Genomic DNA, 26,397 nt, shown 5'->3' with positions numbered 1-26,397 from the left:
GAAGAACAATGTCTTGATTTTAAGTTACCGGTGACGGGAAGGAAGGTGGGATGGTTGATAGTGGAATGCATCAAGATTTATTTGAGCGGAATCAATGGTAAAGGTGGTACTAGGAAAGGTCTGTTCAAGAAAAGATAAAGAAGAGTAAGTACCGTTTGTGGTTTGGCTGGCCAGAGTCGAACTTTCGCTTGCTAACGTGTCCTCGACTATGGTTGTGATAACCGTATTTGTTTCACTCGTATCGTCTGTCGCCGGCCCGGTACTAGGTAATATCGTTGTTATTCCAACAGCATCTTCCGTAAGTGGAATGTCTGTAGTCGAAACCTGAGAGAAGGTAGTCGACGTAGCTTCGCTACTGTCCTCCGTCTGTAATGCGGTTGTAGCAACGTTGGTTGTCGCCGTAACTGACGCAGTTGTTGGTGACGTTTGCTCTGCTACCAACTGCGTCGGGGACACGGTGGAAGCCTCGGTGGAAGCCTCGGTGGAAGCCTCGGTGGAAGCCTCTTCAACCGGGCTAACCATGGTGGCTGCTGGCGTGGAAGATTCAATACTTACTGGAGTAGTATCAACGGATGCCAAAGTGGTGATAAAAGAAAAAGACTCTGTTGTAGGTTTTGAAGAAGTCGATTCCGTATCAAACTCAAGTGTTGAAGGCACATCGGGTATGAAAGTGGAAGAAGCCAATTCTTCGTTATTCGTTTGTGGGAAAGTAACGGAAGGTGTCGTGTCAGGAGATTCAGTGGAAGTGAAGGTACTTTCCACTTCATCCGAAGTCGAACCTGTTGAGGAGATAACAGTAGTTGATTGAACAAACAAAGTGGACGACAGGTCAGAAGTAGTGTGATGAGGAAAGAGTGTTGACAGAGTGGGAAGAGTCGTTTCCATTTCTTCTTTCATTGTCGAGGAAAAAGATTGCATGGCCGTAGGTGTCGTCACAACATTTTCCTGTGAAACCGGTGCAAAAGTTGTGGAAGATAGTGTTTGTTCAGTAAAGGATACGGAAGTGGAAAAACCGTCTGTGGTCTGGCTTGTTAGAACAGAACTGTCAGTTATCGTAGTTCCCCCATGCTCACCAGTTGTTTCGCTATTCACTAAATCGGCAGTTGTACCGTCAGACGGGATTTTAACTGTCGTTGCCGATTGTTCAGTCGGTGCCGATATGTCCGTTGTGGAAGTGATTATGGCAATTGTTTCAGCTGGAGTACTTTCGTCAGTTTCAAATTGAGAAAACAGCGTTGAGGATTCAAATGGAATCGTTGTTGAGCCAGTAGGCTCCAGTGTGGTTTGCACCGGAGGTGTCACTGTTGGCGTGTTCAATGTGATAGTCGTTGATTGATCTTCGACAGATGTCGTACCAGATTGTGTCGATACGTCAAGGTTATCAACACTGGAAGAATCACTCGAAATGGGAAGTGTTGTACTGGTTGGTGATTCGGTTGTAGATTGGGAAACCGGAAAGTTGGAAATGTGCGAGTCTGAATCGGGGAAATCTGTTGAGATGTCCGAAGTCAGAGTAGCTACAATGCTTTCTGAATCAGTTGTCGAGGCGATAACTTCGGGTATGGCAGTAGCAAGTGAAGAGGTTTCACTGCTGAAAAGGTTTTCAGTACTAAAACCATCTGTTTGTTGAGATTGGGCCTCTGTGGTGCTAGGTACATTTTCAGCGGGCACACTTTGAGTGGCTGATGTTGAAGAGAATTGCTCCATCTCGCTCATTGTGGTGGATGTTGATATTTTTTCAGTTGTTGTCGACGGTGGATGTGTTTCTAGTGAGCCAGGCGTCGTGCTGATCATACCCATTTCACTGAAGGTCGTTAAATCTCCATCAGTGTTTGTTGCAGTAGTTGTTTCAACGTTAGCTTCTTTCTCAGTTGTTACTTGATCGCTTGGTAACTGGCTTGTTACTGTATCAGCCGTGATAGGACTACTTGTTTCAGGAACGGTTGTGAAAGAAAAGGTCGATTGGTGTCCATCGAGTGTGGTGTCTGTAGAAGCTTCGCTGGTAATCGATGTGCCAGTAGACGAAGGTGATTCTGTTACCTCATCAATGATGATGAGCGTGGTAACTGTAGAAGCTTCACTGGTAATCGATGTGCCAGTAGACGAAGGTGATTCTGTCGCCTCATCAATGTTGGTAAGCGTGGTTTCAGTAACCTGCTCACTCGTTGATGAAGGCCAGCCAGTTGTTAAAGACAATGTGCTCTGAATTGACGAAAAAATTGAAGATAACGTAGTGGCTTCAGTTTCCTCGGATACTTCGGTGTGTTGCGTGCTCTGAGCACCGTCCGTTACTGAGGTAGTCTCAACTTCCAACTGTGAATCCGTGACAGTCAACTGTTTCTCAGTTGTCGTCGTTATGACAGAGCTCTCCGTGAGAGTTTCGCCTTCGGCAGTTGGTCTGCTTGTTACAGAGGCATCAGTATTGATTGTGCTCTCCGAAGATAGAGAACCAGTTGCTACGTTATCCTGTGGTGTGTTCGTTACTTCAGGCAAGGACGTTGTCGGTGCGTTTGTTAAGGATTCGGGCGTCGATGTCTCTTCACTGACCGGCACGGTGTGATCTACAGTAGTAGGGAAGTCCGTTTGAGGAAGTTCAGTTGGGCTTGTGAATTTCTCAGTGGTCGTTTGGAGTTCAACTGTTTCTGTTTGAGACTGACTTTCTTGCTGTGTTGTAACGGATTCTACCGTGGTGGTAAAGACCGGAGGGGTCGTACTCTCGCTTACAGTGGCCACTTCTTCAGTCACAACGGTCGACTGGCTTTCCGTCGAAGTGGATTCCGGCTCAGTCGGCATTTGCGTAACACCGCCTAAGGTTGTTACTTGACTTGTCGGAGCAGTGGTTGGCAAGGAAGTGAAAGAAGTCGTTGATTCATTCTCCAGATTCGTGCTTCCAACAGTGACTGATTCGCTGACAGATGTTGTGCCAGGCGAGGATTGAGATGCTGTCGAAAGAGTTACATCTTCGTTGGCTGAAGTGGTTGTTTCCTGAACGTCTCCAGCGCTGGTTGTTAATAGTGTTCCAGATGCGGTAACAACAGTGGAAGGGATAGCATCGGTAGTTGTCTCAGATAATGGTTCAATGGTTGTTAAATTATCGAGGTCCACTACACTTGAAGTAGAAGATGCTTCAGTCTGTGCTTCAGTAGTAGAAGTTATCTCGTTAACGCTGGTCGTTGTACTTTCGCTAACCTGTTCACTTGTTGATGACAACGAAGCAGTAGTGAAAGACGTGTCCTGAATTGATGATAAAGTAGTCATGTCACTTTGGTTAGACATTCCAGATTGCGTGGAAGTTTGGCCATCTTCTACTACTGTGGTAGGGGTTCCAGCAGTGAAAGTTTCAGACTCTGTTGTTTGCCCTGTGACGGCATCTTGATTTTCAGTTGTTGCTTCGGTACTTGCTAACGTTGTTACATCACTAACAGTAGTTGGTCTGCTCGTCGTAGAGGTATCAGTAACCAGCAAAGTACTGTCCGTGCTCTCCAGATTTACAGATTCAGTGTTTTCCTGTTCAACAGCCGTCGTCTCAGGAAACAGTGTTGTCCCTGTCGAGGTCATAGACGGCTTGGATGTTGATGACGTATCTTCATGAATGGTAGAACTGTCTTGACTAGTGGAAACTCCGTCGTTTCCAACTGTGGTTTCCACTGATTCGGTAAAACTTGTGGGCTGTTCGGTTGTTACTTCGAATGCCGGTAAGGAAGAAGCGGAGCCAGTGGAAACGGTGGACTCTACGTTTTCATTTGTTGTCTCAAATCCAATGGTGCTAAATTGATTTTCTGTCGATGTAACCTCGCTCAACATGGTACTCAAACCACCTAAAGTTGTTTCTTGGCTTGGTGGTATATCAGTCGACGGACTAGCGAAAGATGTGGGACTGAAAGATGTCGTCGTGTCGCTGCCAACGCTGACGTCTGTTGTAGTTTCACTAGAAGTTACTGTGTCAGTAGATGACTGAGGTTGTGTTACATCTTCGTGAGCAGAAGTAGTTGTTTCTTGACCTCCAGTAGTGGTTGCTCGAGTTGTTTGCGCAGTAAAGATATCAGACGCTGTTGTTCCACTATCAGAGGTTGTTTCGGAAATTGGCTCAATAGTAGTTGGAAAATGCGGCTCCGTAACACTTTCGGTCGTACCACTTAGTGTCGTGATCTGAGATTCTTCTGTTTGGGCAGAAATCGTAGTCGAAACATCATTGGCGTTATCCGGCACGGTACCAGTAGTCTGTTCTGTTGTTGACGACGTCCAAGCAGTAGTGAACGATAACGTGCTTTGAATTGCTGAAAAAATACTTGACAAGGTAGTCGTTTCACTTTGATCAGACACTTCAAGTGGTCCTGTAGTTTGACCATCTCCTGGCACTGATGTAGACGTACCAGTAGTTATTCCAACTGATTGAGTGGTTGCTTCTGTGACTGATAACTGTTCTTCAGCTGTTGATGGCGCAGTCGTAGGACTGTCGGAAACTGTTGTTTCAGTAATGGTCGGTCTTGCCGAACTACTAGTAGTCTGCAACGTACTGATCGTGCTTTCCGAATCTGAAGAACCAGTTGTTCCAACTTCCTCTGGAACAAATGTTGTCTCAGGCAACGACGTTGTTACTTGCGAATCTGTCAACGGCTCGGATGATGACGGTGTATATACGTCAGATGTGAAGCTTTCTTGAGTAGTTGAAACATTGTTATCTATCATCGTTGTACCCGATGTCTCCACCAATTCTGTGGGAACTGTGGTTTGATCATCTCCTGGCACTGACGTAGAAATTATTCCATCTGATTGACTGGTGGCTTCTGTGACTGATAACTGTTCCTCAGTTGTTGTTGGCAATGTCGTAGGACTGTCAGAAACTGTTGTTTCAGTAATGGTCGGTCTACTTGTTGCCGGACTACTAGTAGTATGCAACGTACTGATCGTGCTTTCCGAATCTGAAAAACCAGTTGTTCCAACTTCCTCTGGAATAAATGTAGTCTCAGGCACGGACGTTGTTACTTGCGAGTTTGTCAACGGTTCGGGTGATGACGGTGTATTTACTTCAGTTGTGAAGCTTTCGTGAGTAGTTGAAACATTGTTATCTACCATCGTTGTACCCGATGTCTCCACCAATTCTGGGGGAACTGTGGTTTGACCATCTCCTGGCACTGATGTAGACGTACTCGTACTTATTCCATCTGATTCAGTGGTTGCTTCTGTGACTGATAACTGTTCCTCAGTTGTTGTTGGCGCAATCGTAGGACCGTCGGAAACTGTTGTTTCAGTAATAGTCGGTCTACTTGTTACCAAACTACTAGTAGTCTGCAACGTACTGAGCGTGCTTTCCGAATCTGAAAAACCAGTTGTTCCAACTTCCTCTGGAATAAATGTTGCCTCAGGCACGGACGATGTTACTTGCGAGTCTGTCAACGGTTCGGATGATGACGGTGTATTTACTTCAGTTGTGAAGCTTCCGTGAGTAGTTGAAACATTGTTATCTAACATCGTTGTACCCGATGTCTCCACCAATTCTGGGGGAACTGTGGTTTGACCATCTCCTGGCACTGATGTAGACGTACTCGTACTTATTCCATCTGATTCAGTGGTTGCTTCTGTGACTGATAACTGTTCCTCAGTTGTTGTTGGCAATGTCATAGGACTGTCAGAAACTGTTGTTTCAGTAATGGTCGGTCTACTTGTTGCCGAACTACTAGTAGTCTGCAACGTACTGATCGTGCTTTCCGAATCTGAAGAACCAGTTGTTCCATGTTCCTCGGGAATAAATGTGGTTTCAGGTACGAAAGTTGTTACTGGCGAGTCTGTCAACGGCTCGGATGATGACGGTGTATTTACGTCAGATGTGAAAGTTTCTTGAGTAGTTGAAACATTGTTATCTAACATCGTTGTACCCGATGTCTCCACCAATTCTGGGGGAACTGTGGTTTGACCATCTCCTGGCACTGATGTAGACGTACCGGTACTTATTCCATCGGACTGAGTGGTTGCTTCTGTGACTGATAACTGGTCCTCAGTTGTTGTTTGCGCAGTCGTGGGACTGTCGGAAACTGTTGTTTCAGCAATGGTTGGTCTTGCCGAACTACTAGTAGTCTGCAACGTACTGATCGTGCTTTCCGAATCTGAAGAACCAGTTGTTCCATGTTCCTCTGGAATAAATGTGGTCTCAGGCACGGACGTTGTTACTTGAGAGCCTGCCAACGACTCGGATGATGACGGTGCATTTACGTCAGATGTGAAGCTTTCTTGAGTAGTTGAAACATTGTTATCTAACATTGTTGTACCCGATGTCTCCACCAATTCTGTGGGAACTGTGGTTTGACCATCTCCTGGCTTTGATGTAGACGTACCAGTAGTTATCCCAACTGATTGAGTGGTTGCTTCTGTGACTGATAAATGTTCTTCAGTTGTTATTGGCGCAATCGTAGGACTGTCGGAAACTGTTGTTTCAGTAATAGTCGGTCTACTTGTTACCGAACTACTAGTAGTCTGCAACGTACTGATCGTGCTTTCCGAATCTGAAAAACCAGTTGTTCCAACTTCCTCTGGAATAAATGTTGCCTCAGGCACGGACGTTGTTACTTGCGAGTCTGTCAACGGTTCGGATGATGACGGTGTATTTACTTCAGTTGTGAAGCTTCCGTGAGTAGTTGAAACATTGTTATCTACCATCGTTGTACCCGATGTCTCCACCAGTTCTGTGGTTACTGTGGGTATTTCGGTTATCACATCGAATGTTGATGTAGAAGTCGATGTGGTGGTACCGCTCCCATCTTCGGTGGCAGCGCTGAAGTGACTTTCGGTTGGTGTAAATTCTTGCTCACTCGACAGTGTCGTTACATCTATCAAGGTAGTTTCTTGATTCGGTGATCCATCAGTCGTTGTCGGGTTAGAAAATTGCGTGGAACTGAAAGAAATTGTCGAATCTGTTTCAACGTTCGTGCTTACAGTAGTAGAAGTTTCGCTGGGGGTCATAGTAGCAGAAGGAGACTGAGTTTCCGTCACAACATTCACGTCTTCCTGTGTAGCAGTAGTTGTTTCCTGCCCATCTGTGGCACTGGGCGGACTAGAAGCTGCCGTTGGAGTAGTAGAGGCGGCAAATACAGTGGAAACCGTGTTACCAATGTCAGTACTTGCTTCAGTGGTTGCTAAATCCTCTGCGTCTGTGACATTCATAGGAGCAATGCTCGATGTTACAGTCTGAGATTCTTCTGCGTGAGCAGTAGATGAAGTCTGATCAGCATTGATCGTTGTACTTTCGCTAGGCTGTTCCTCTGTTGGCGACGGCAATTCAGTGCTAAACAAAGTGCTCTGTATCAACGATAACACGCTTGACAAGGTGGTCGTTTCGCTTTGATCAGACAGTTCGGATCCTGAGTTTTGACCACTCTCTGTCACTGACGTAGAAGCACTAGTACTCACGACTTCGGACTCTGTGAATACTTCTGTAACGGTCGTCTGTTTTTCAGTTGTCGTTGGAGCAGCAGTGGAACTCTGGGAAGTAGTTTCTTCACCAAAGGTAGGCGTAGCTGTATCCAAGCCATTGGTGGCCTGTAATGTACTGATCGTACTTTCCGTAGCAAGAGAAGTAATCTCGTTGCCATTTAATGTGCTGGTAACATCAGGCAAAGATGTTGTTGCCACCGGTTTTGTCGAGGGCTCCAATGACAAAGGTGTACTTGAATCAGAAGTAAAACTCTCTTGAGTGGCTGGGACATTGCTATCAACCGTTGTAGTGAATGCTGTGTCCACCAATTCTGTGGGATTGGTGGGCTTTTCAGTTGATCCTTCTACTGATGGTGTTTCCGTCTGCATAGGCTTCTGTTCAAATTGTGTGGTATCTTGTCCTACTGTAGAGATCCCTCCCGACGAAGCAGTAGTAGTGTCCCCTCCGTTTGTCGTTTCCTCAGGAATAACACTCGACATGTGCGTCACACCATCAAAAGTTGTTTCTTGGATTGATGATCCACTAGTTGTTGGAACAGTAGGTGATGTAGAACTGAATAACGTAGTCGCCTCACTCTCAATGGTAGTGCCTTCTGAACTGACAGACTCACTGGAAAACGTGGTGCCAATTGAGGACTGCTGTTCTGTTCCAGGGCTCGTATCTTCCGGAAATGACGAAGATGTTTCTTGACCAGCTGTAGTACTAAGGGAATCAGTAGTACCTACTGGCGTTGTTGGAGTAAATAGGCTAGAAGCTGTCGTGCCAATATCAGAACTTGTTTCAGAAATCGATTCATTAGGAGTTGAAGTAGAATCTTGCTCCACATCACTCGAAGTGGCACTGGCCAGTGTTGTTTGGTGTGGTTCTTGAGTTACAATGTCAGTCGTTTCGGTTGAAGACTCACTTGCTGGTGTTGTCCAACCGGTGGTGAAAGACAATGTGCTTTGAATCGACGAGAAAATGCTAGACAATGTCGTTTCTTCACTTTGATCCGACGATTGGGATTGAGTCGAAGTTTGTTGTTCGCCGATCGAAGAAGCTTCAGTAGTTGTAACTTCCGAATGTGTGACAAATTCAGTCAGTTGTGATTCAGTTGTCGCTGTAGGAACATCGGAGCTTTCACTAACCATGTCTCCACTAGTTGGTTTACTTGTTACAGTACCATCAGTAACGTGTTGAATGTCCATTGTCGTTTCCGAAACTAAGATGTCATTTGTTACATTTTCCTGATGTGCGCTCGTTACCGGCGAAAGAGTGGTCGAAAACGGACCTATCGGAAGAATCGTTGTTGACATTGTGTCATGTTCGGTAGTAATGACGCTTTGACTGACGACGTCACTATCTGTTGTGATTGGATCTGTTACAAGTGATTCTGTTTGATCTTTGATTGTCTCTGTTGTTGTTTCTAGTACTGGTACTTCAGTTTGAAATTGTTCTTGCTCTAGCTGTGTACTGTCTTGCGCTATCGCTGAGGTCGTAGCAAATAAAACAGTCGTCATCTCTTCTACATCCCCACTAGACTGGCTGTCTGTCGTTGAAGGTTTCTGCTCAGTTGACATGGTCGTGACATCTTGAGTTGCTTCCTGACTAGATGGCCGCTCTGTTGTTGGCGGACTACTGGCTTCAGTGGAGCTAATAAAACTGGTCGACTCGCTGTCAATGTTGGTGCTGTCTGACGTTAGGTATTCACCAGCGGTCGTTGGGTGACTGGTAGAATGAGATGTTGTCGCAAGATCCAATTCTTGCTCAACAGTACTAGTTGTGTCTTGGGTAGTTGTAATGTTAACAGAATCAGCAGTTGTTGATGGTATAGTTGGTGCTGTAGCAGCATTTTCAGTCGTTGTTCCAACTTCTGCATTAGTTGTGGAAAAGTCCAGTTCTGCAACGCTTGTAACAGTTCCACTCGTTGTTGTGACTTGAAGCTCTTCCGTTTGGGGTTCAACAGTGGTTGGAACCTTGTCGGTGCTAGTCTGCACGATTTCAGTCGTATGGTCGTTTGCTGACGTTGTCGGACCAGAGGTAGAGAACAACGTGCTCTGAATCGATGACAAAATGCTTGATAGAGTGGTTTCACTTTGATCAGTCACTCCGGTCTGTCCTGAGCTGTGATCATTCTCCGTGATTGGCGCGGAAGAATCAGTAGTTGTTACATCCGACTGTTCCAAATTTGTTACGGGACTCGGTTCCATAGTCGTTGTCACCGTGGTGAAGTCCGCAGTAGTAATTGCATCACTAACGGTTGAGCTAACTGTAACGGAGCCTTCCGTAACTTGTGGTGTACTGATGGTATTAACAGAATCCTGAGGATCAGCTGACGGGGTTTCGTTTGGCGGATTCGTAATCTCAGGTGAAGTAGTCGTCAACGACTCGGTGCTGGTCAATACGATTTCGGTCGCCTGGTCGTTTGCTGAGGATGTTGGCCCAGTGGTAGAGAACAACGTGCTCTGAATCGACGACAAAATGCTTGATAGAGTGGTTTCACTTTGATCAGTCACTCCAGTCTGTCCTGAACTGTGGCCATCCTCCGTGACTGGCGCGGAAGAATCAGTAGTTGTTATATCCGACTGTTCCAAATCTGTTACGACGCTCGGTTTCATAGTCGTTGACATCACAGTGAAGTCCTCGGTAGTAATTGCATCACTAACGGTTGGGCTATTTGTAATGGAGCCTTCCGTAGTTTGTGGTGTACTTATGGTGTTAACAGAATCCTGAGGCTCAGTTGAAGGTGTTTCCTTTGGCGGATTCGTAATCTCAGGTGAAGTAGTCGTCAACGACTCGGTGCTCGTTAATACGATTTCGGTCGTCTGGTCGTCTGTTGACGATGTAGAATCAGTGGTAGAGAACAACGTGCTCTGAACCGACGACAAAATGCTTGATAGAGTGGTTTCACTTTGATCAGTCACTCCCGTCTGTCCTGAACTGTGGCCATCCTCCGTGATTGGCGCAGAAGAATGAGTAGTTGTTTCACCCGACTGTTCCAAATCTGTTACGAGGCTCAGTTCCATAGTCGTTGACACCATAGTGAAGTCCTCGATAGTAATTGCATCACTAACGGTTGACTGAACTGTAACGGAGCCTTCCGTAGCTTGTGATGTACTGATGGTATTAACGGAATCCTGAGGATCAGTTGAAGGTTTTTCCTTTGGCGGATTCGTTATCTCAAATGAAGTAGTTGTCAACGACTCAATCGTCGAAAGTGGATCTTGTTCACCTGTAGCACTTCCTTGAGTGACCGTTGCATCATCGTTTGTTGTTGGTGTAAAAGATGTTATTTCTTGAGCCGTTGGTGTGTTTACATTTTCAGTTGTTATTCCGAATGTTGGTACTTCCGTCTGCTCAAATGATGTAGATCCGTTTTCTAAACTTGTTGTCATCGCTGATTGTACAGTAGTACTTTCAGTCGCCACATCTTGAGTAACAACGCTGGACAGATTTTCCATCAACGTGGATTGTTGCCCTGCTGAAGTCGTTTCTTGATTAGATAATACATCGGTCGTTGTCGGACTGCTAGATGATACGCTACTGAAAAGAACCGTTGTTTCCGTACCAGTGATCGTATTTTCCGGAGTTACAATCTCATTTCCAACGGTTGTGTCAAAGGGTGACTGAGACGTTGTTAAATGATTTAAATCTTCCTGGGTCGAAGGGGTTGTTTCTTGACCGTCCAAAGTACTGGAACCATGTGTTGGACTTGTTGTTCCTGCTAAGTCACCAGAAGCTGTTGTCCCGACATCAGTGTTTTCAGAAAGTGAACTGGTGGTACTTGGATTATCAGGCTCCGTAGTACTTTGAGTGACATTAGCCAAAGTTGTAGTCTCAACTTCATCAGCCTCCTGTTCAATTATAGTTGAGGCATCTTCGGTATTGTTAAGGGGTGTTTGCGTAATCTCTCCCACCGTTGTTGAAGGCCAGGTGGTGAATGACAATGTGCTTTGAATCGATGACAAGATGCTCGATAAAGTGGTTGTGCCGCTCTGTTCAGACATTTCTGTTGCTTCTGTAATCTGACCAGCTTCCGTGTCCGAAGTTGAGGTTGCTGCCGTAACATCGGACTCGGTTGCCGTGACGTTTTCTTCGATTACTGTCTTAAGAGTTGTTGTTTCCACACCAGTTGTACTGTCGGAAACGGTTGCATCGCTTGTTGACTGTAAGCTTGACGTAGAAGCATCAGTAGCCTGCGAAGTCGGAGTGCCTTCCAAATCTAAAGAATCAGTCGATATATTGTCCTGATGCACACTTGTAAATTCAGGAGAAAACGTGGTGAATTCGGTGGTTATCACAGATTTCAACGTCGTTGTGGTTTGTTCGGAAATAAAACCCTCTTCAGTGGTCGTCTTCGTATCATCTTCCATTGTTGTAGAAAATGTTTGTGGTGCCTCTGTTGGGTCTCTGAGCTTCTCTGTTGTTGTTTCAGATGCCGGTAATATCGTTGAAAGCTGCTGTTCAAATGGTGTCGTTTCTTGTTCTAAAACAGACGAGGTGGATGAGAAAACAGTCGTTTCAATTTCATTCGTCACAACTTGCGTAACAGGGCTTAACGAACTTTCTGTCGTTGTAGGTTCTTGCTCACTCGACAACGTCACAATTCCTAAAGTAGTTTCCTGACTAGGTAACTCACTAATCGTTGACGGACTAGTGAATGGCGTGGAACTAAAGGAAGTCGTCGATTCGCCGGCGGTGCTGACCTCTGTTGCAGTTTCGCTGAAAGTTACTGTTTCAGGAGAAGACTGGGGTTCTGTTGCAATTTCGCCGGAAGTTACTGTTGCAGCTAAAGATTGAGATTCTGTTGCATTTTCCTGTGCAAAGGTAGTTGTTTCTTGACCTCCAGTAGTGGTTGCTCGACTTGTCTGTGTAGTAAAGGAATCAGAAGCCGTTGTACCACTATCAGCGGTTGTTTCGGAAATTGGCTCAATAGTAGTTGGAAAATGCGGCTCCATGACACTTACAGTCGTACTACTTAGGGTTGTGACCTGAAAATCTTCACTTTGAGCAGAAATTGTTGTAGAAACTTCACTCGTGTTGTCCGACACGGTTTCAGAAGTCTCTTGACTTGTTGGCGACATCCAATCGGTAGTGAGAGATAATGTACTTTGTATGGACGACAGAATGCTTGACAAAGTGCTGGTTTCACTTTGTTCAGACACTTCAGATTGTCCTGAACTTTGGTCTCCCTCTGGCACTGAAGTAGGTGCATCACTACTTATAATTTCTGCCTGCGTAGTTCCTTCTGTGATTGCCATATGCTCCTCAAATGTTGTTGTGCTGGTAGTGGAACCTTCAGAAATGGTTTCATCAGTAGTGGTCGGTCTACTTGTTGTAGAGCTATCAGAAGCCTGTAATGTACTAATTAAGCTTTCAGAATTCGAGGTACCAGTAACAGGGTTTTCCTGAGTTGTTACATCGGGTGAAGGCGGCGTAGACATCAAATTTGAAAAAGGCTGAGATGTTGATGTCCCATCATCTTCGGAAATAAAACTCTCTTGAGAGGTCACGACACTCTGATCCATTGGTGTTGTGCTAATCGTAATTGGACGCAATGTGGAGCTTTGAACGTTTTCGGTTGTTGACTCGAATTCCAGCTCTGGCGTCGAAGATGGTTGTTGCTGAAACTGCGTAGTTTCGCTAGCTGAAGTAGAAGTGACTGGCAATGAAGTAGTTGTTCTCTCATTTTCACTCGTAATCTCTTCAGGGAATGCAGTAGACTGAGAGTTTGTTGGTGTAGGATTCTGCTCAGTCGACACGCTTGTATCTCCTTGAGTTGTTTCCTGGCCAAAAGTTGTAGCCGAAACAGTAGATATTGTTGGACTGAACGTAATCGTTGAATCGGTGGTCGAGCTTCCAGAAATAATAGATTCATTTTCAACGATTATAGTGGTAGGAAACTGAGAATCTGTCACCGGAAGGAAATTTTCAGACACAGGCGTATTTATTTCTTCTTCGACTATCGTGCTAACAGAATCTGCAGTCACTAATGGTGTTGCTGTAACAGAAAAACCAGTAGAAGTCGTGGTACCAGTATCAACGTTCGTTACTGAAACTGAAAGACCATTAGTTGTGAAGGATTCTGGCTCTGTAACGGTTAAAGTTACACCACTCAAAGTTGTGACTTCAATTTCCCCTGTTTGAGCTGTAATAGTAGTTGGAATCGTATCAGTGTTAGACTGTGTAGTTTCACTAACAGGATTACTGGGTGACAAGGTCGATTCGGTGTCAAAGGACAACGTGTTCTGAATACTCGACAATGTGCTCGATAGCGTGGTTGTTTCATCTGAACCAGAAGCTACAGATTGTCCTGAATCTTGACCCACTCCTGCTAATGAAGTAGGTAGGTCAGTGGTAACAGTTCCCGAATGTGTGACAAAATCTGTGGTGACAACCTGTTTCTCGGTAGTCGTTACAGTTGTGGAACTCTCGGTTGCGGCGCCATCACTGATGGCACTAGTCGAAAAACTATCTGTCGTTGATAGGGGGAGAGTCGTCATTTCCGTTTCAAGCGAAGTTGCCAAATTTCCAGGCTGTGAATTTGTTGTTTCTGGCAAGGAAGTTGGATTTGTGACGAGCAACGATGATTCTGTCGTGTTCTGATTTAAAATAATGCTTCCTTCAGTTATTGGAAGATCATTTGTTGTTATTGTTGTAAAAGTCACTTCTGGGATAAGTTTCTCAGTTGTTATTTCTGGCAACCCTGGCTGAGTCGGCTTATTGGTCGTAATTTCGTCTGCTAGCGTAACTTCTGTAAACACAGTCGTTATTTCTTCTTGGAAAGGGCTAGACTGAATTCCAAGCGATGTGGATTCTTGATCACTCGACAAATGCGTAACTGTTTCAGTTGGCGCCTGAGTAGATGACCCACTAATTGTGGTAGGAGTACTTGCGCTGGAAAAGGTCGTCGATTCGCCGTCGATGGTAGGGCTTCCTGAAGTAACAGATTCAATGGCAATTGGCGTGCTACTGAAAGACTGGGATGCTGTTATAGTATTTAAATCTTCCTCAGCCAATGTTGTTGTTTCCTCGTCTACAATACTGACAGCATCCAGAGTAGTTGTTGTAATAGCAGAAGAACTAAGGCCACTCAAAGTCGTAGTATCGATACCGACACTTGTTTCGGTGATTGAATCACTTGTAATCGTAGAAAATTCTTGCTGTGCACTACTGAAAGTGGCCGTGTTCAATGTCGTGCCATCAGATTCCCCGTTTTGAGCTTGCGTCGTAGTTGAAGTCTCTTCTGCGGTCACAACTGTTGCCTCAGTTACCTGGTCAGGTGTTGTCGTTGTCCAATCGGTAGTAAATGTACTCAGAATTGACGAAAAGATGCTAGAAAAGGTGGTCGTCTTTTCTTCGTCTGCAGTAGAAGTGGAAGTGCCAACAGCTTCCGACTGGGTGACGGACTCTGTGATCTGCTCTTTCGTTGTCGTCGACATTATGCTCTCTGGAGTAGTCACAGGGGTTGTGGAAGAGTCTTCAGTTGTTGTTGAAGTACTTGACGTGGTTTCTAAATCCACAGACACTGTTGTGAAGATATCTTCCTGGGTGCTTGTTACATCGACCGACATCGTCGTCGTTACTGGGCTAGACGTAAAGGGAGTCTCGGAAGCAAACCCCGTCTGAGTCTGGCTATTGCCATCAGTCGTTAAGGTAGAACCAGTTTCTGCCAAATCTGTTGGATTTGTGGGTTTCTCGGTTGTCATATCCAAAGCCACGGGATTCGTTTCTGATGAACCTTGTTGAAACTGAGTAGTTTCCTCTAAAGGCATGATAGTCGTCTTGTCACCTTCATTTGTCGTTCCATGAGCAAAAGTGCTTGATTGACTTTGTGTTGGCGTTGTTTCTTGTTCCGTCGAAATCTGTTCTGGATCAGTTGACCCACTAATCGTAGTTTGAGTACTGGACGGAGTGGAACTCGTAAAGGTAGTCTCAATTTCATTGGTTGTGCTCATGGACGACTGAGGTTGCGTCTCAAAATCTTCTTGCACAAGTCCGTTTACTGTACTGACCGAAGCTGTTGATGTAGCGAAAACGTTCGAAACAGAATCGACACTAGTAAAACCAGACTCGTCTTCTTGATTAGACGTAATTGTTGCGACATCCTCAATCGAATTGACAGTGCTGAAAGATGCCTCCGTCACTGCATCGTTTACCTCACTGTTAAACGTACTCGACTGGAACACTAACGACTCCCCGGCAAGTGCAACCGTTTCAGTTTGACTAGAAAGCGTTTGGTCGGTTGGCCTCGTCGTGGAGAGTATGGCATTCAAGGTGCTCTGACTATCATCCACAACAACTGACGTCGATGCCAGTGATTGTTGCGGAGTCGTCAACTGTACAGTATTTTGACTAGTGTCTACAGTTGACAATTGTACAGGTGAGCTGGTCGTTCCAGTCGAAAATGTTAAGTCAGAGAAGGTAGTAGTCGATTCGTCTGGTGATTGAGTCGTGGCTTGAAGCAAGCCGTCGGAAAGAGTGGAACTGATAAGCAGTTCGTCATTCGACGAATTGCCATCGAGTCCTATAATAGTAGTCGTCTCGTCTCGTATAGTGGTCTGATTATCAAACGGTGCGGATGTAGAGACAGTGAGTGAAGAGGTTGTAGTATCGACAAGGTTATGAATGGTAGAGAGAGCGGGTGAAGGCGACGCGTCTACCGGGTTAGTTTCGTCGGTCGGGGACGAGAAAACATCTGTTTAGAGATAATAAGAGACCAAGAAATGTCGTGAAAGTGTGGGAAGAATCCGTCGGAGCGTCCGTCATCTGAGTCGATCCGAGCGGATCCAAGTGCTGGATGGTACCTTGAATTGTTGATGCAGGGCTCGTCGCTTCCGTCGAGATGCTAGATGCATCCACCGTCGTCACCTGGTCGGTGCTAACCGGTGGAGAACTGGTCGTTCTATCGATTTTAGGAGTGCTCGTCGATGAGATTTCAGTTGTCGTTCCTACCGTTTCAGATCCTACGTCGTGTTCATACATAAATCCGAAATAGAATATGTTCGGCATTCCTGTTTTTAGCTCATGCAATTCGCTCATCGTGTTTAAGCCAATATAATAGATGAATTATAATCTTTTACTTTTCTAAACTATTTTGTTTTACTTAAACTAATTGCACTATTATGCGGAATGCGACCCGATTCCCTGACATCGATAATAAAAAAAAGGGGGATGTTTTGATTTCGTTGGTGGGTTATTAATTCGCATGGCTAACGTGTCGGAGACGATTCGGATATAGGAAAAAATTGGTTTCCTGGAAATATGGAGTGCATGAATATAGCGAATTCAACGGGCTGTTAGTTGATATGAAGTTATCAGCTGTTGTTACCGGCGCCGGAAACCAGGCCGTGCGAAATAGGTTCTATATAGCTGTGGGCTTATTTCTTGAATTTGTTAAATGAAAGGTGTGTAGAGACCAAGACAACCCTTTCGCAATTTCATCTAAGCAAGTCCCCATACTATTTATCGTTATTAATGAGATCGGCTGTTGAAAAATTGCTCCAGCTTTTAGTCAAAATGAGGTGAGGACCTCTGGCCAATTTCATTTAAAAAAAAAGGCGCTAAATTTTGAATGGTCAAACGTCTAGCGTATCGAGACATTCCTCAATGATTGCAGCAATTCGGAAGCAATCATTACTAAAGACTAAATAAACTAATTTTGAAAATACGTGTGTTGCTTACCTTCTTCATCGAAGCTGGTGACTCCGCCATCCAAAAATGAGATGACGAATGGAAATGATCCATCAAACGGCGAACCGGTAATCAGCGAATCGGAAGTCTGTCCGGAGCCTTCCGTGTTCGATTCCGACTGTAATGTAGTTAGTGAATCAGGAGGAACAAATGGTGATTTGACAAACGGCGTATTGTCTTCGTTGGACAGGCTCAGAAGTTCTTCCATTAAGGCAGCAGTGTCGATTTCAGTGTTCGTTAATTCCGCATCGACATCCGGCGCAACGGTCGTAGCATCACGGGTCAAACTCGCGTTCAAAGATGCCTGGAATTTCTTCTTAATAATCGGCAATGACTCCTGAAGACTCAGGTAAGACACTTTGCTGTAAGACGGTACATCATCGCTCGGTTGCCAAGTCTGGAGTGCAGCTGCCGTTGGGTCATGGATCGGTTGATTGAAAATAGGTCGTCGACCGGGATATTCCAGCTCACCGGGCAACGGCCGACCGTCACTGGACTGCTTTACAGGTGGAATGCTGCCATTATTCCTCAGCCTGTTGCTGTTGACGATGATCCTCTTCTTGATCTTCGAGAGCGCTTTCAGCTGCTGCAGTCGGCTGGCTAAGCCAATGCGTTCAATCAGCCCAACCGATTCATCCCAATCATCGGGACTTTGGATGCAGAGAGCTTCGCCGCGAACGCTATCATCACGAATCGTACAAGACGCAACCTGTCTGGCTTGCATCACTTGGTTGGACGGCAAGGGTGTGCAGCACATGCTGAAACACTCCCAGCTGACCAGACAAGATGCTCCGATGGACAGTTTCTCGTCATGTTGATTCTTGCTGTTCTGGTGGCTCACCCTCAGTCCAAAAGCCGAGCTCTAAATAAATTGGAAATAATTTTTTTTTTACTACCGATGGTACAGGCCACGCGGTTAATTGAATTCGGTGATGTTCTACATTAGTTGTGCGTTCGCAATATGATCTAGAGTGCGTCTTTGTATTTACACGAGATGCTAGCTGTGTTACATTCGTTAAGTTATAGGCTATTTATCGTGGTTTCCATGATATTGTGTTGGGGCTATTCGACAGTCTATTCAATTAGAGTGCAAACATGTGTCCAGATAACGGTTCGTGAAAGACGACAGAAGGTGTGGGATAGTCGTTTTCCTTTTATATTCCCAGTCAATATAAATAGGTGAACAAAAAAAAAAATTCTATAAAAAATGGCGGTTGACCTACTGAAGGGTAATCTTCCGTTTGTATACAAAAGCTACAGTCCGGCCGTTTAAATCACCCACACGCGGGTATGTTTCACACGCGTGAATGGGGAAAAGAAACAACATAGAGTGCAAACCGTTTTCCTTAATCTAGTACATGTTATTTTATTCGGGATAACTGGTATGAGAACGATTTTGTATCAAAGAACGATGCTTGATGGTGTTATACCTGCTTTTTATTGAACAGGCCTACGCACGCCATGGTACTATATATAAACTGTAACATAGGCAAGACCCAAAATGTTATTAGCCTACTGTATAAATTGATGTCCCGTACGAAACAGTTATTGGGAAATAACGCGGACAGAATGCAAGCAGCTTTAGCCATACGTAAAACTATTCTTAAACGACAAAAGAATGACGGAAGTACAGGTGTAAACACACCTCGTTCTCTCTCTTTTTTCTCGGTGAGAACTCAAAATAATGGTAAACGTCTATATAAAATAAAGGAACATGTGCACAATATCTTTCGATATGATTTAGTATTTGGTAACGCACAGCGGCACTTTCGCATCGTTCATTAACGGGACCGTCGAGATCGCGGCCGTGACTTTCCCGATAGTCAACAGGGAAAAAAAAAATCAAAAGAAATAACACATGGTGTGGACGAAGGCGCGCAACAGCGTTAGTTTTGATCCACTTGGATGCATCCTAGGGCCATAGACTTTGACAAAAAGAACTTTTTGTGTTATCTAATCGTTAAAAACAAAAAATGCTGTTATGAAGATCTGCAAGCTGCAACGACCAAGTCTAATGAAACGAACGTTGGTATCAACATCGGTCGACAGATCGTGTTTATTTGTGGAACCATTTAATGCTAAGAACGATCACAAGTTGTAGAATTCAATCAAGCAGATATTACGCGAATATACCATCTGTAATTGGATTTTTTCCTCTTCCTCGAATTGTAATTGTTTTGCCCTCCTCCGTAAGAAGACCAATCAAACCGTTCATTACGTAAGCTATTTTTGCATTGTTTTCCTCCAGATACGGTGCATTAACTAGACGTTCAACATTGCGTTACTAATCAAACGTTGTACGAATCCCAAATGTTATATAATATCCTGCTAGGGTACGGTTATATCATTGAGGTATAACTATAATCTTATTGGTTCGATCATTACCCATAGCTGCACATGCGGACCTTTTAATTTTTGATTGAAAAAAAAAATAAATAATTAGTTAAAATTCTATCGAGAACAGGGGAGGTATTCACGTGTGAAGTGGAACCCCTTTTTAAGAAACACTAGCTACTCCTATGAAACGAATTATTATCGCGCTTGATTGGCCGTTATTCATTCGATTGTTTACAATATTTCCTGTCGAAAACGGTTTCGTGAAATTCCCACAGAGTTTATTTCTTAAATTCCAATGATTAACAAAAAAAAAACGGAGAAAAGTGACGCTTTAAAAGTGGGTGGGCTAGGGAATTTAAAAAAAAAAAAAAATCATGCATTTAATTGTTTTGCCTAATGAAAATCTGTCGCTTAAGGAAGAAGGGTGTGAAACGACCAGCAAGATTTCAGATTCACAATCCTACACGTACGCAAAACACGTTCGGTTACGGACGGTTGCACTTGGCAGCGTAAGAAGGAAGAATAAACAATAGTACTTGTAGCCCCACGTTTACGTAAGAGCAAAAAAAAAATAAATGAGAGGCCCTGAATTTTGAATGGCATCGTGCGGTTTGTCAGAGTGTACGATAAGAACTCACTGAATACTAGCATTTGTTAATGTCAGACAAGCGTAAGAAGGGTAATGAGAGATGACAAGATGTTTGCCGCACGTTACTCAACCGCAAACAATATAATTGATGCGGGGCACGTAACGAATGCAAAGTCTAGAAAAAGGAAAATGAAACCAGAAATCTTTTATTCTAAACAGACAGTAACATTCTGAAGAATTAGCCGAAGGCTTTTCATCAATTATCCCACGTATACGTCCCACGAAAAGTGGCAAAAACTCATCAGGAAAAATGTAAACTTTAACCGTCAATCACGGAATGTCTACGTAACATATTCAAACACAGCAAAATCAGAACTTCCTTGTCAAAATGTTTTCTCGTTTTAAACAAATGGTCTTTAATAGCCGTTCATCCTCCTACATTTATCTGCTAGAGGGCACACCTGAGGTGTGGTGTCTAGCTATAGTTATATAGGCACTGCATTGACGGACATGTATTTCGAACCGAGTGAACCACTGACATAAGTTACACCATAACACAAGACCCAATTTTTCTCGCCGTCCCCCTCAACATAAGCTTATGAAACGGGTTGGTTATTGCGTGCAGTTGGTCACGCTAAATTAGCCCTTCCCCCCCACAAAAAAAAAAACAGACAGAATAAAATAACTTAAAACCTATGACATACAATTTTCTATTGGAAATACTTATACATAAAATGAACGTAAATGGTTATTTCTTACCGTCAACAAGAAGAGGAGACAGACGATTGCCGGGGCACGCATCGCGTCTCGAAATAAATAAGATGAAACAACCGGAATTCAAAGTTGTTTGTTTCTTTTGTTTTTTCGTTTTTTTCAAGTGTTTAATCCGCAGTAGGGACGTTGACTTATAACTAGTGAAAAATGTTTCAACTAGATGAATCAGTTGTACCAGAACATACTACAGTCCAGGTGAATGGACTTGTTGAGCTGGAGATGTTCGTTGGCGGACCAGCTCTCCTTTAATTTTAAGTGTTAGAGGAGCTGTACTGTCCAGAGTCAAGTCCGATCGGAGACTAAATCCAGTGTTCGGTGGTGGTCGAGCATTTTCCCTTCTTGCACCGGCAGCAAGTAGGTCCCGTCGTTGCGTTTTTCACACCGCTAAGGAGTTTAAGCTTCCTCTATTTCTTCCGCCCACCACCCCCTAACCAACCCACAACCCATCGGGAGTCTACCCATTGATCCTTTTTGTCCCGTTTAGGTTTTTTCAAACTATTGCGTGAATTTTTTGTTTTCTGTTCAAAAGCAAATCTCGATGCGGCTTGATAATGTAACATCTGCTTACAAAGCAAATGCAGCTTTTGATTTCGTCGTGTCCACCCTTTGTTACAATCGCCGTGTGATTATGTTCGCCTCGTTTTGCAAATGATTTCGAGAGAGCTCGAACGATTTGTTTTCTCTAAAATAATGAGATTTTCTTTTTAAGTTACGCATGTCCAGCTTTTCAGTAAGCTTACATCCACCTCTTAACATGGCAAATCACATTCGTGCTTTCTTTAAATCTAAAATCTAAAATCTAATTTACGAGATCCCATAGGCCTCATTACAAAGACTAAAACATCGGATGATGATGAACACAATAAATCATGGCAGAAATCACTGCTCCCGTATGTACATCAATTAAGGCTTGCTTTCCCATTCATAGCCGTTAGACTCCATCACGCTATTTCCTTTTAGTTACGGCTGTCCCCAAACGTGCCGAAATTTAAAAAAAAAAAAGCAAAATGTTTTTCTTTTTTTTTTTCCAAACGAAAGCTGATGGGATCTTCCGTTTAATACAGTACAATTTTTTTTCCACCCTTAAGTGTGTGTATAACATGTAATTATATGATTCTCATCGTCTAGCTGGTTTAGCCAATAACGGGAAACATGGATGCACACGGCTGCTTTACTCTCGTCGGCCATCATGAAGAGAATTGTTTTCTTTTTGGTAATAGGTTAAAGGACAGATCCACCAGTCATTTTTCTTTTAGCAACGCACGTACGTATGCCTCAACATTCGAAAGAAAATCCTTTAAGAACGCAGCTAATCATAATGAAAACGGTATATATCTTAAAAATGATGCGCTTGCTTTAAAAGCGTGGGACCTGAATTGCACAATTTTTGTGTGTTGGCTTGTATCATTGAACTTCCTTGAGTTGCCATCTTCCGAATTTATAGACAAGGTAAATGTCCATGGTCAGTAGAGTGAATCCGTGTTAGCAGGACAGATTTCTTCCTAGCAATTATAACATTCCCATGACACCTTCGGACCACCGAGAAAATTGAATGGAGAAAAAAAACAAAACAATTGGAAAGCGGTGTATCTATACGTATAAATACGATGTGTTAGGGGGGCCCTCCCCCCGCAATGAACAGCATCTTCTCACCGTATCGAAGAGATATCTTTTTATCGCATGGATCAATAATCAGATTTAAAGGAGTTTTAAATTCCTGAACACCCTATTTGTTAATGTGTTTTGGGTACGTGAACCTTGAGCCATCTTGCGGGTTTCATTTTTTTCAAATAAAGCTATGCTGCAAACTTTTTTGTCGCAGACCAATCTGGGTCTTTTCCCTTTGTGGTTCTTTTTGCTTCGTACAGTGATGGAGTTTCGCGACATTGGGAAACAAACAATACGTGGAATATATACACACACGAGCACAAAAGAACTCGGAGAAAAAGGAACAAACGAAAATCCCATCTTTGACTGACTGTATGTAGGTACTGTGTTTGTGTATCTATTTTTTTTGTGTGTGTATTTAGCAGTTTACCTACTGTTATTGTCGGCTGATATACAAAAGGCCCGTGATAAAACGAGAAGAATCGGGCTGACTTTTTAACCCACATTACGGCCATTTCAACAATACCGACCGCCACTTTCCCACTTTCTGTCGAGTGTTTTCAAGAAAAAACAAAACAAAAAAAAAACATAATTGTATAACAAATAAATCGCCAAACTGAAAAAGAAAAAAAGGGGCGGTGGCTCCAATTTCAAATTGTTTCGGTTTATATGATGGAATGGAACAATAGGACGCGCGCCGCCTGGATGTTATGTCGCCATACCGGACGAGTCATGGGATGCCCAGCCGACCGGATATGAATGAGAATTCGGGAGTGTGTGACCACCACCAGAGGAATACGAAGGGAAATGGAGCGATGGGATTGCATCACTTCGTCACCCAGTTAACATGGAAATATTCAGAATCAAACCATTGGCTTCCACCTTGCTAAATGAAAACCAAAAACAATCGAGGAGAAAATGATCACGTCCGAGTTCCACATCTGACGAATTTCCACCAATTTCTTTATGTTTAAAGGTGCTCGTCTAAGTGTTATTAAATACGCGCTTGTATCTCTTGAAGTGTATCGATCCGGGTTGTTACACGCGCCAAAGAAAATGGCTATAGCAGTCCCGTTAAATCACCAGCAAGCTCCTCGAAATTCTCAAACCGCATCCCGAATTAATTTTTTTTTTTTTTTTTTTTTTTTCCAAGTCGGCTTTCACGAGAAAAGGCCAATACAACGCGGCCATACGGCAGACGTCGAATAGACGGAATAAACATCCTCAACGATGCAACTTTTTCAAGTCCTCCGCTCACAATCCCGAGATTATGTGTCTAGGATGGGTGGATATCATTTTTTTTTGTCGTATTTTCACGTTAAACGCACGTTTTGGAAACACCTGAGTAGAACCGTTTGAAGAGAGAGGGGAACGATATGAGATGGAAGAAAACCAAAAATTTCTTTTTCTTTTTTTTTACCATGGTAGAATGTACCGTAAAAGTCTCACCCGCTTTATCGAAACTCTTTCCAGACACCCCCGAAATTTGCCCGAACTTGCAAAAAAAAAATAGATGCAGTTAAATGCAACTCATTTTCTTTTTTTTTTTAAACCCCCAAATGTTGTTGAACAGTAAAAAGGGCAGGAGAAAACTTTGATTAATCATTTAAAGAAGCGGAACCAAACAAAAAAAAATCGGGACGGGTGGTAACATAAAGAAAAAGTCGTGTTGAAAGAGAAATAAAAAAAGGTCTCGTACCCTGGCGATATACGTCAACGTCTGAAATGTGACGCACATCGCGACAAAAGCTGAACAACCAAAAGGATTTCGACCTCAATTTTCTTTAATGTCTACGTTTTTTTTTGTGTGTGTGTAACCGTATTTTACTGCGTTTTGCGTGTGTAATTAATCGATGCTATTCAAATGCAGGCATATAGGCCAAACAAATCGCTTTCTTTCTTAATTAGTACTCGATGGCATTGAACAAAACAGCGGAAAAATCAGCACCTTTTGTTGTCTGCTTGGTTGGCGCATTTCTGCTTCACAACACATTAGCTGTTTAGTATTATAAGGATGCAATTCAACAAGTAGCTGCTCATTTCACACGCACGCGTGTAGTCCGGTGAGCGGCCGAATTGGCTGCTTGATTTCGGGATTTCACGGATTCTATATATGCTGTACCGTATAATGTTATCTGTTAACATTATCTCTCGTTAATTGCACCATATGGGAAAGAATGATAGGAATGCCTTCACACGTCGTTACACGGCCTCAGGTACTGTCCGTTCAAACGTGTAATAAATTCAGGCCGTTGTCACTTCAGTTGCGTCTCGTCTGAGATTGTTAATTTATTTTAAATTGTGCATGAATTTTGTCGTTCATACAGAAGTTAAAATAAACTATCATAAAAAACGTAACTTAAAAAACTAAATCTGCTTCTAACAGTCTACCTAAAGGAGTTTTGGATCAATGTCAGTGAAGGAGCTGGACTGTTGATCCACGCATTACAGCATTTCATTCCATTGAATGGGCTATAATAATTTGCACAGATTTACATTAAACGAAAAATAGTCTTTTTCTACTGCTCCACGCGGAAATTTGAACGTGAATTGCAACAATTGTCAACATAACGCGAGTGTAATGTATTGCGTATTTACAAGCAAGTTGTCACTAGTCATTTTTGGAAAAATAGATTAAAACAAGGTAAAAAAAAACTATGCACTATGAATGCGGTCAAACACTTGGATACGCTTCAGTTGGCTGTACCGAGGCAGCAAGTTCCTGGGTGACCGTCTCGCCGTCAGCTCCCGTTGGAGAATAAGGCCAAGCTGGAACAGCCTCACCACCGGCGTACTGCATCACCCATGTCTATTATACTCAACCAAAACAGAAAAAAAAATTGTGATAATTGTGTACCACACAAATTAAGCTAAATGTTGTTACCTCAGGTGCTGATGCTGCACTAGCATATTGCACGTATTGTGGGCCAGCAGCACCATATCCACCAGGATAGAATGCATAAGGCTGCATAGCTACGTCTACATTGGCAGGTACTGGAACTGGGGCAGCATAGGCTGAAGGAGCTGTGTAGGCTGCTGACACATCTCCTGAGGCTGGACCTGACATGGCATACGCAACAACGGGAGGTTGATAATACATCGACGAATAGTCAAACGGTTGTTGTTGTCCTCCCATCACAGCTCCAGAAGTGGCCAGTACAGGAGAGACGGGCAACAAACGGCCAGACATGTCTGATGAAGTGTCGTCGGAGGCGTACATCGGCACGTAGACCTTCCTGGCTACGAGAATCACCTTACGTGTGTTCGATGCTGGTGTCACTTTGGCCGTTTTCTCATTTTTGTCAGATTTCAGATTGAGAAACCAGGCATCGCATACAACCAACAAGCTCAGCAATGACAAGGTAACGAGTACGGACTGAATTCGATCGAAACAGAAAATGAAATTAATTTTTAAAACTCTACAATAGAAATTTAAGTGTCTTACGTTCATGTTGCAACAGAGAAGTTTAGCGGTTAAAGATAAAAGCTGATCTGCGTTTGTAGTGAACAGTTACGTCGAGCTTTTATACGTCCACTTTGAACCCAAAAATCACCCCGAGCAATTTGCGTTAATTACTTTTTCAAGGTAACACAATGTCTGGTTTTCTGGCCGAGGGAAGGGATCGTATTCAAGTTAACTGTAGTTAACGTAAGTTAAAACAGATGCGAAATATTTTTATGGATCAAAGCTATGCTTACATTCTATTGTTTTATACCACACATTTTTCGCTGCTGAAATTTGAATATTCTCTGCACGATTGCATTTTTTAAATTACTGACGTTGCCGTCACCTCATTTACACACATTATTATTTATTTTATCATTTCATAGAAACATATGCTAAGAAAGTATGGAGAAATGAGGATAGGGAAGAAAAATGTGGATGTCCAAAGCCATAAAAGCATAGACGTGGCAAAAACGCTTTCCCTATGGCGGATGTTTTTATAGAACGCGGGTATTTTTGAGAAATTGGTTAGAGATTCCGCCA

General features: G+C 43.5%; 2 protein-coding genes across 2 annotated transcripts in view; both read right to left on the bottom strand.

The window, feature by feature from the left end:
- Positions 1-21,037, bottom strand: part of LOC130700849 (mucin-12-like) — a 31,082-nt gene extending 10,045 nt beyond the window's left edge. Inside the window, exons 1-5 of the mRNA XM_059496994.1 lie at positions 20,787-21,037; positions 17,093-17,963; positions 16,216-16,374; positions 13,617-16,106; positions 153-13,556 (exon numbers count right to left, since the gene is read on the bottom strand). Coding sequence (XP_059352977.1) covers positions 153-13,556; positions 13,617-16,106; positions 16,216-16,374; positions 17,093-17,963; positions 20,787-20,828 — 16,966 coding nt within the window. The 5' untranslated portion in view covers positions 20,829-21,037. The remainder of the gene's footprint in view (positions 1-152; positions 13,557-13,616; positions 16,107-16,215; positions 16,375-17,092; positions 17,964-20,786) is intronic.
- A 3,931-nt stretch (positions 21,038-24,968) lies between these two features.
- Positions 24,969-25,898, bottom strand: LOC130700786 (uncharacterized). The gene is made up of 3 exons (XM_057522769.1): positions 25,855-25,898; positions 25,294-25,785; positions 24,969-25,218 (listed from the first exon to the last, which is right to left on the bottom strand). The coding sequence occupies exons 1-3, from the start codon at positions 25,858-25,860 to the stop codon at positions 25,084-25,086; spliced, it is 633 nt and encodes a 210-aa protein (XP_057378752.1). The 5' UTR covers positions 25,861-25,898; the 3' UTR covers positions 24,969-25,083.
- Positions 25,899-26,397: the final 499 nt, after the last annotated feature.

The sequence above is a fragment of the Daphnia carinata genome, chromosome 9, assembly GCF_022539665.2.
Source record: "Daphnia carinata strain CSIRO-1 chromosome 9, CSIRO_AGI_Dcar_HiC_V3, whole genome shotgun sequence".
Lineage (NCBI taxonomy): Eukaryota > Metazoa > Arthropoda > Branchiopoda > Diplostraca > Daphniidae > Daphnia > Daphnia carinata.
The sequence above is the reverse complement of the archived record's forward strand: the minus strand, read 5'-3'. Positions and strand labels throughout refer to the sequence as shown.

Coding starts and splice junctions, on each gene's coding strand:
- LOC130700786 (XM_057522769.1), bottom strand. Junction 25,219..25,293: donor GTGCAGCATCAGCACCTGAG/GTAACAACATTT, acceptor TGAGTATAATAG/ACATGGGTGATGCAGTACGC.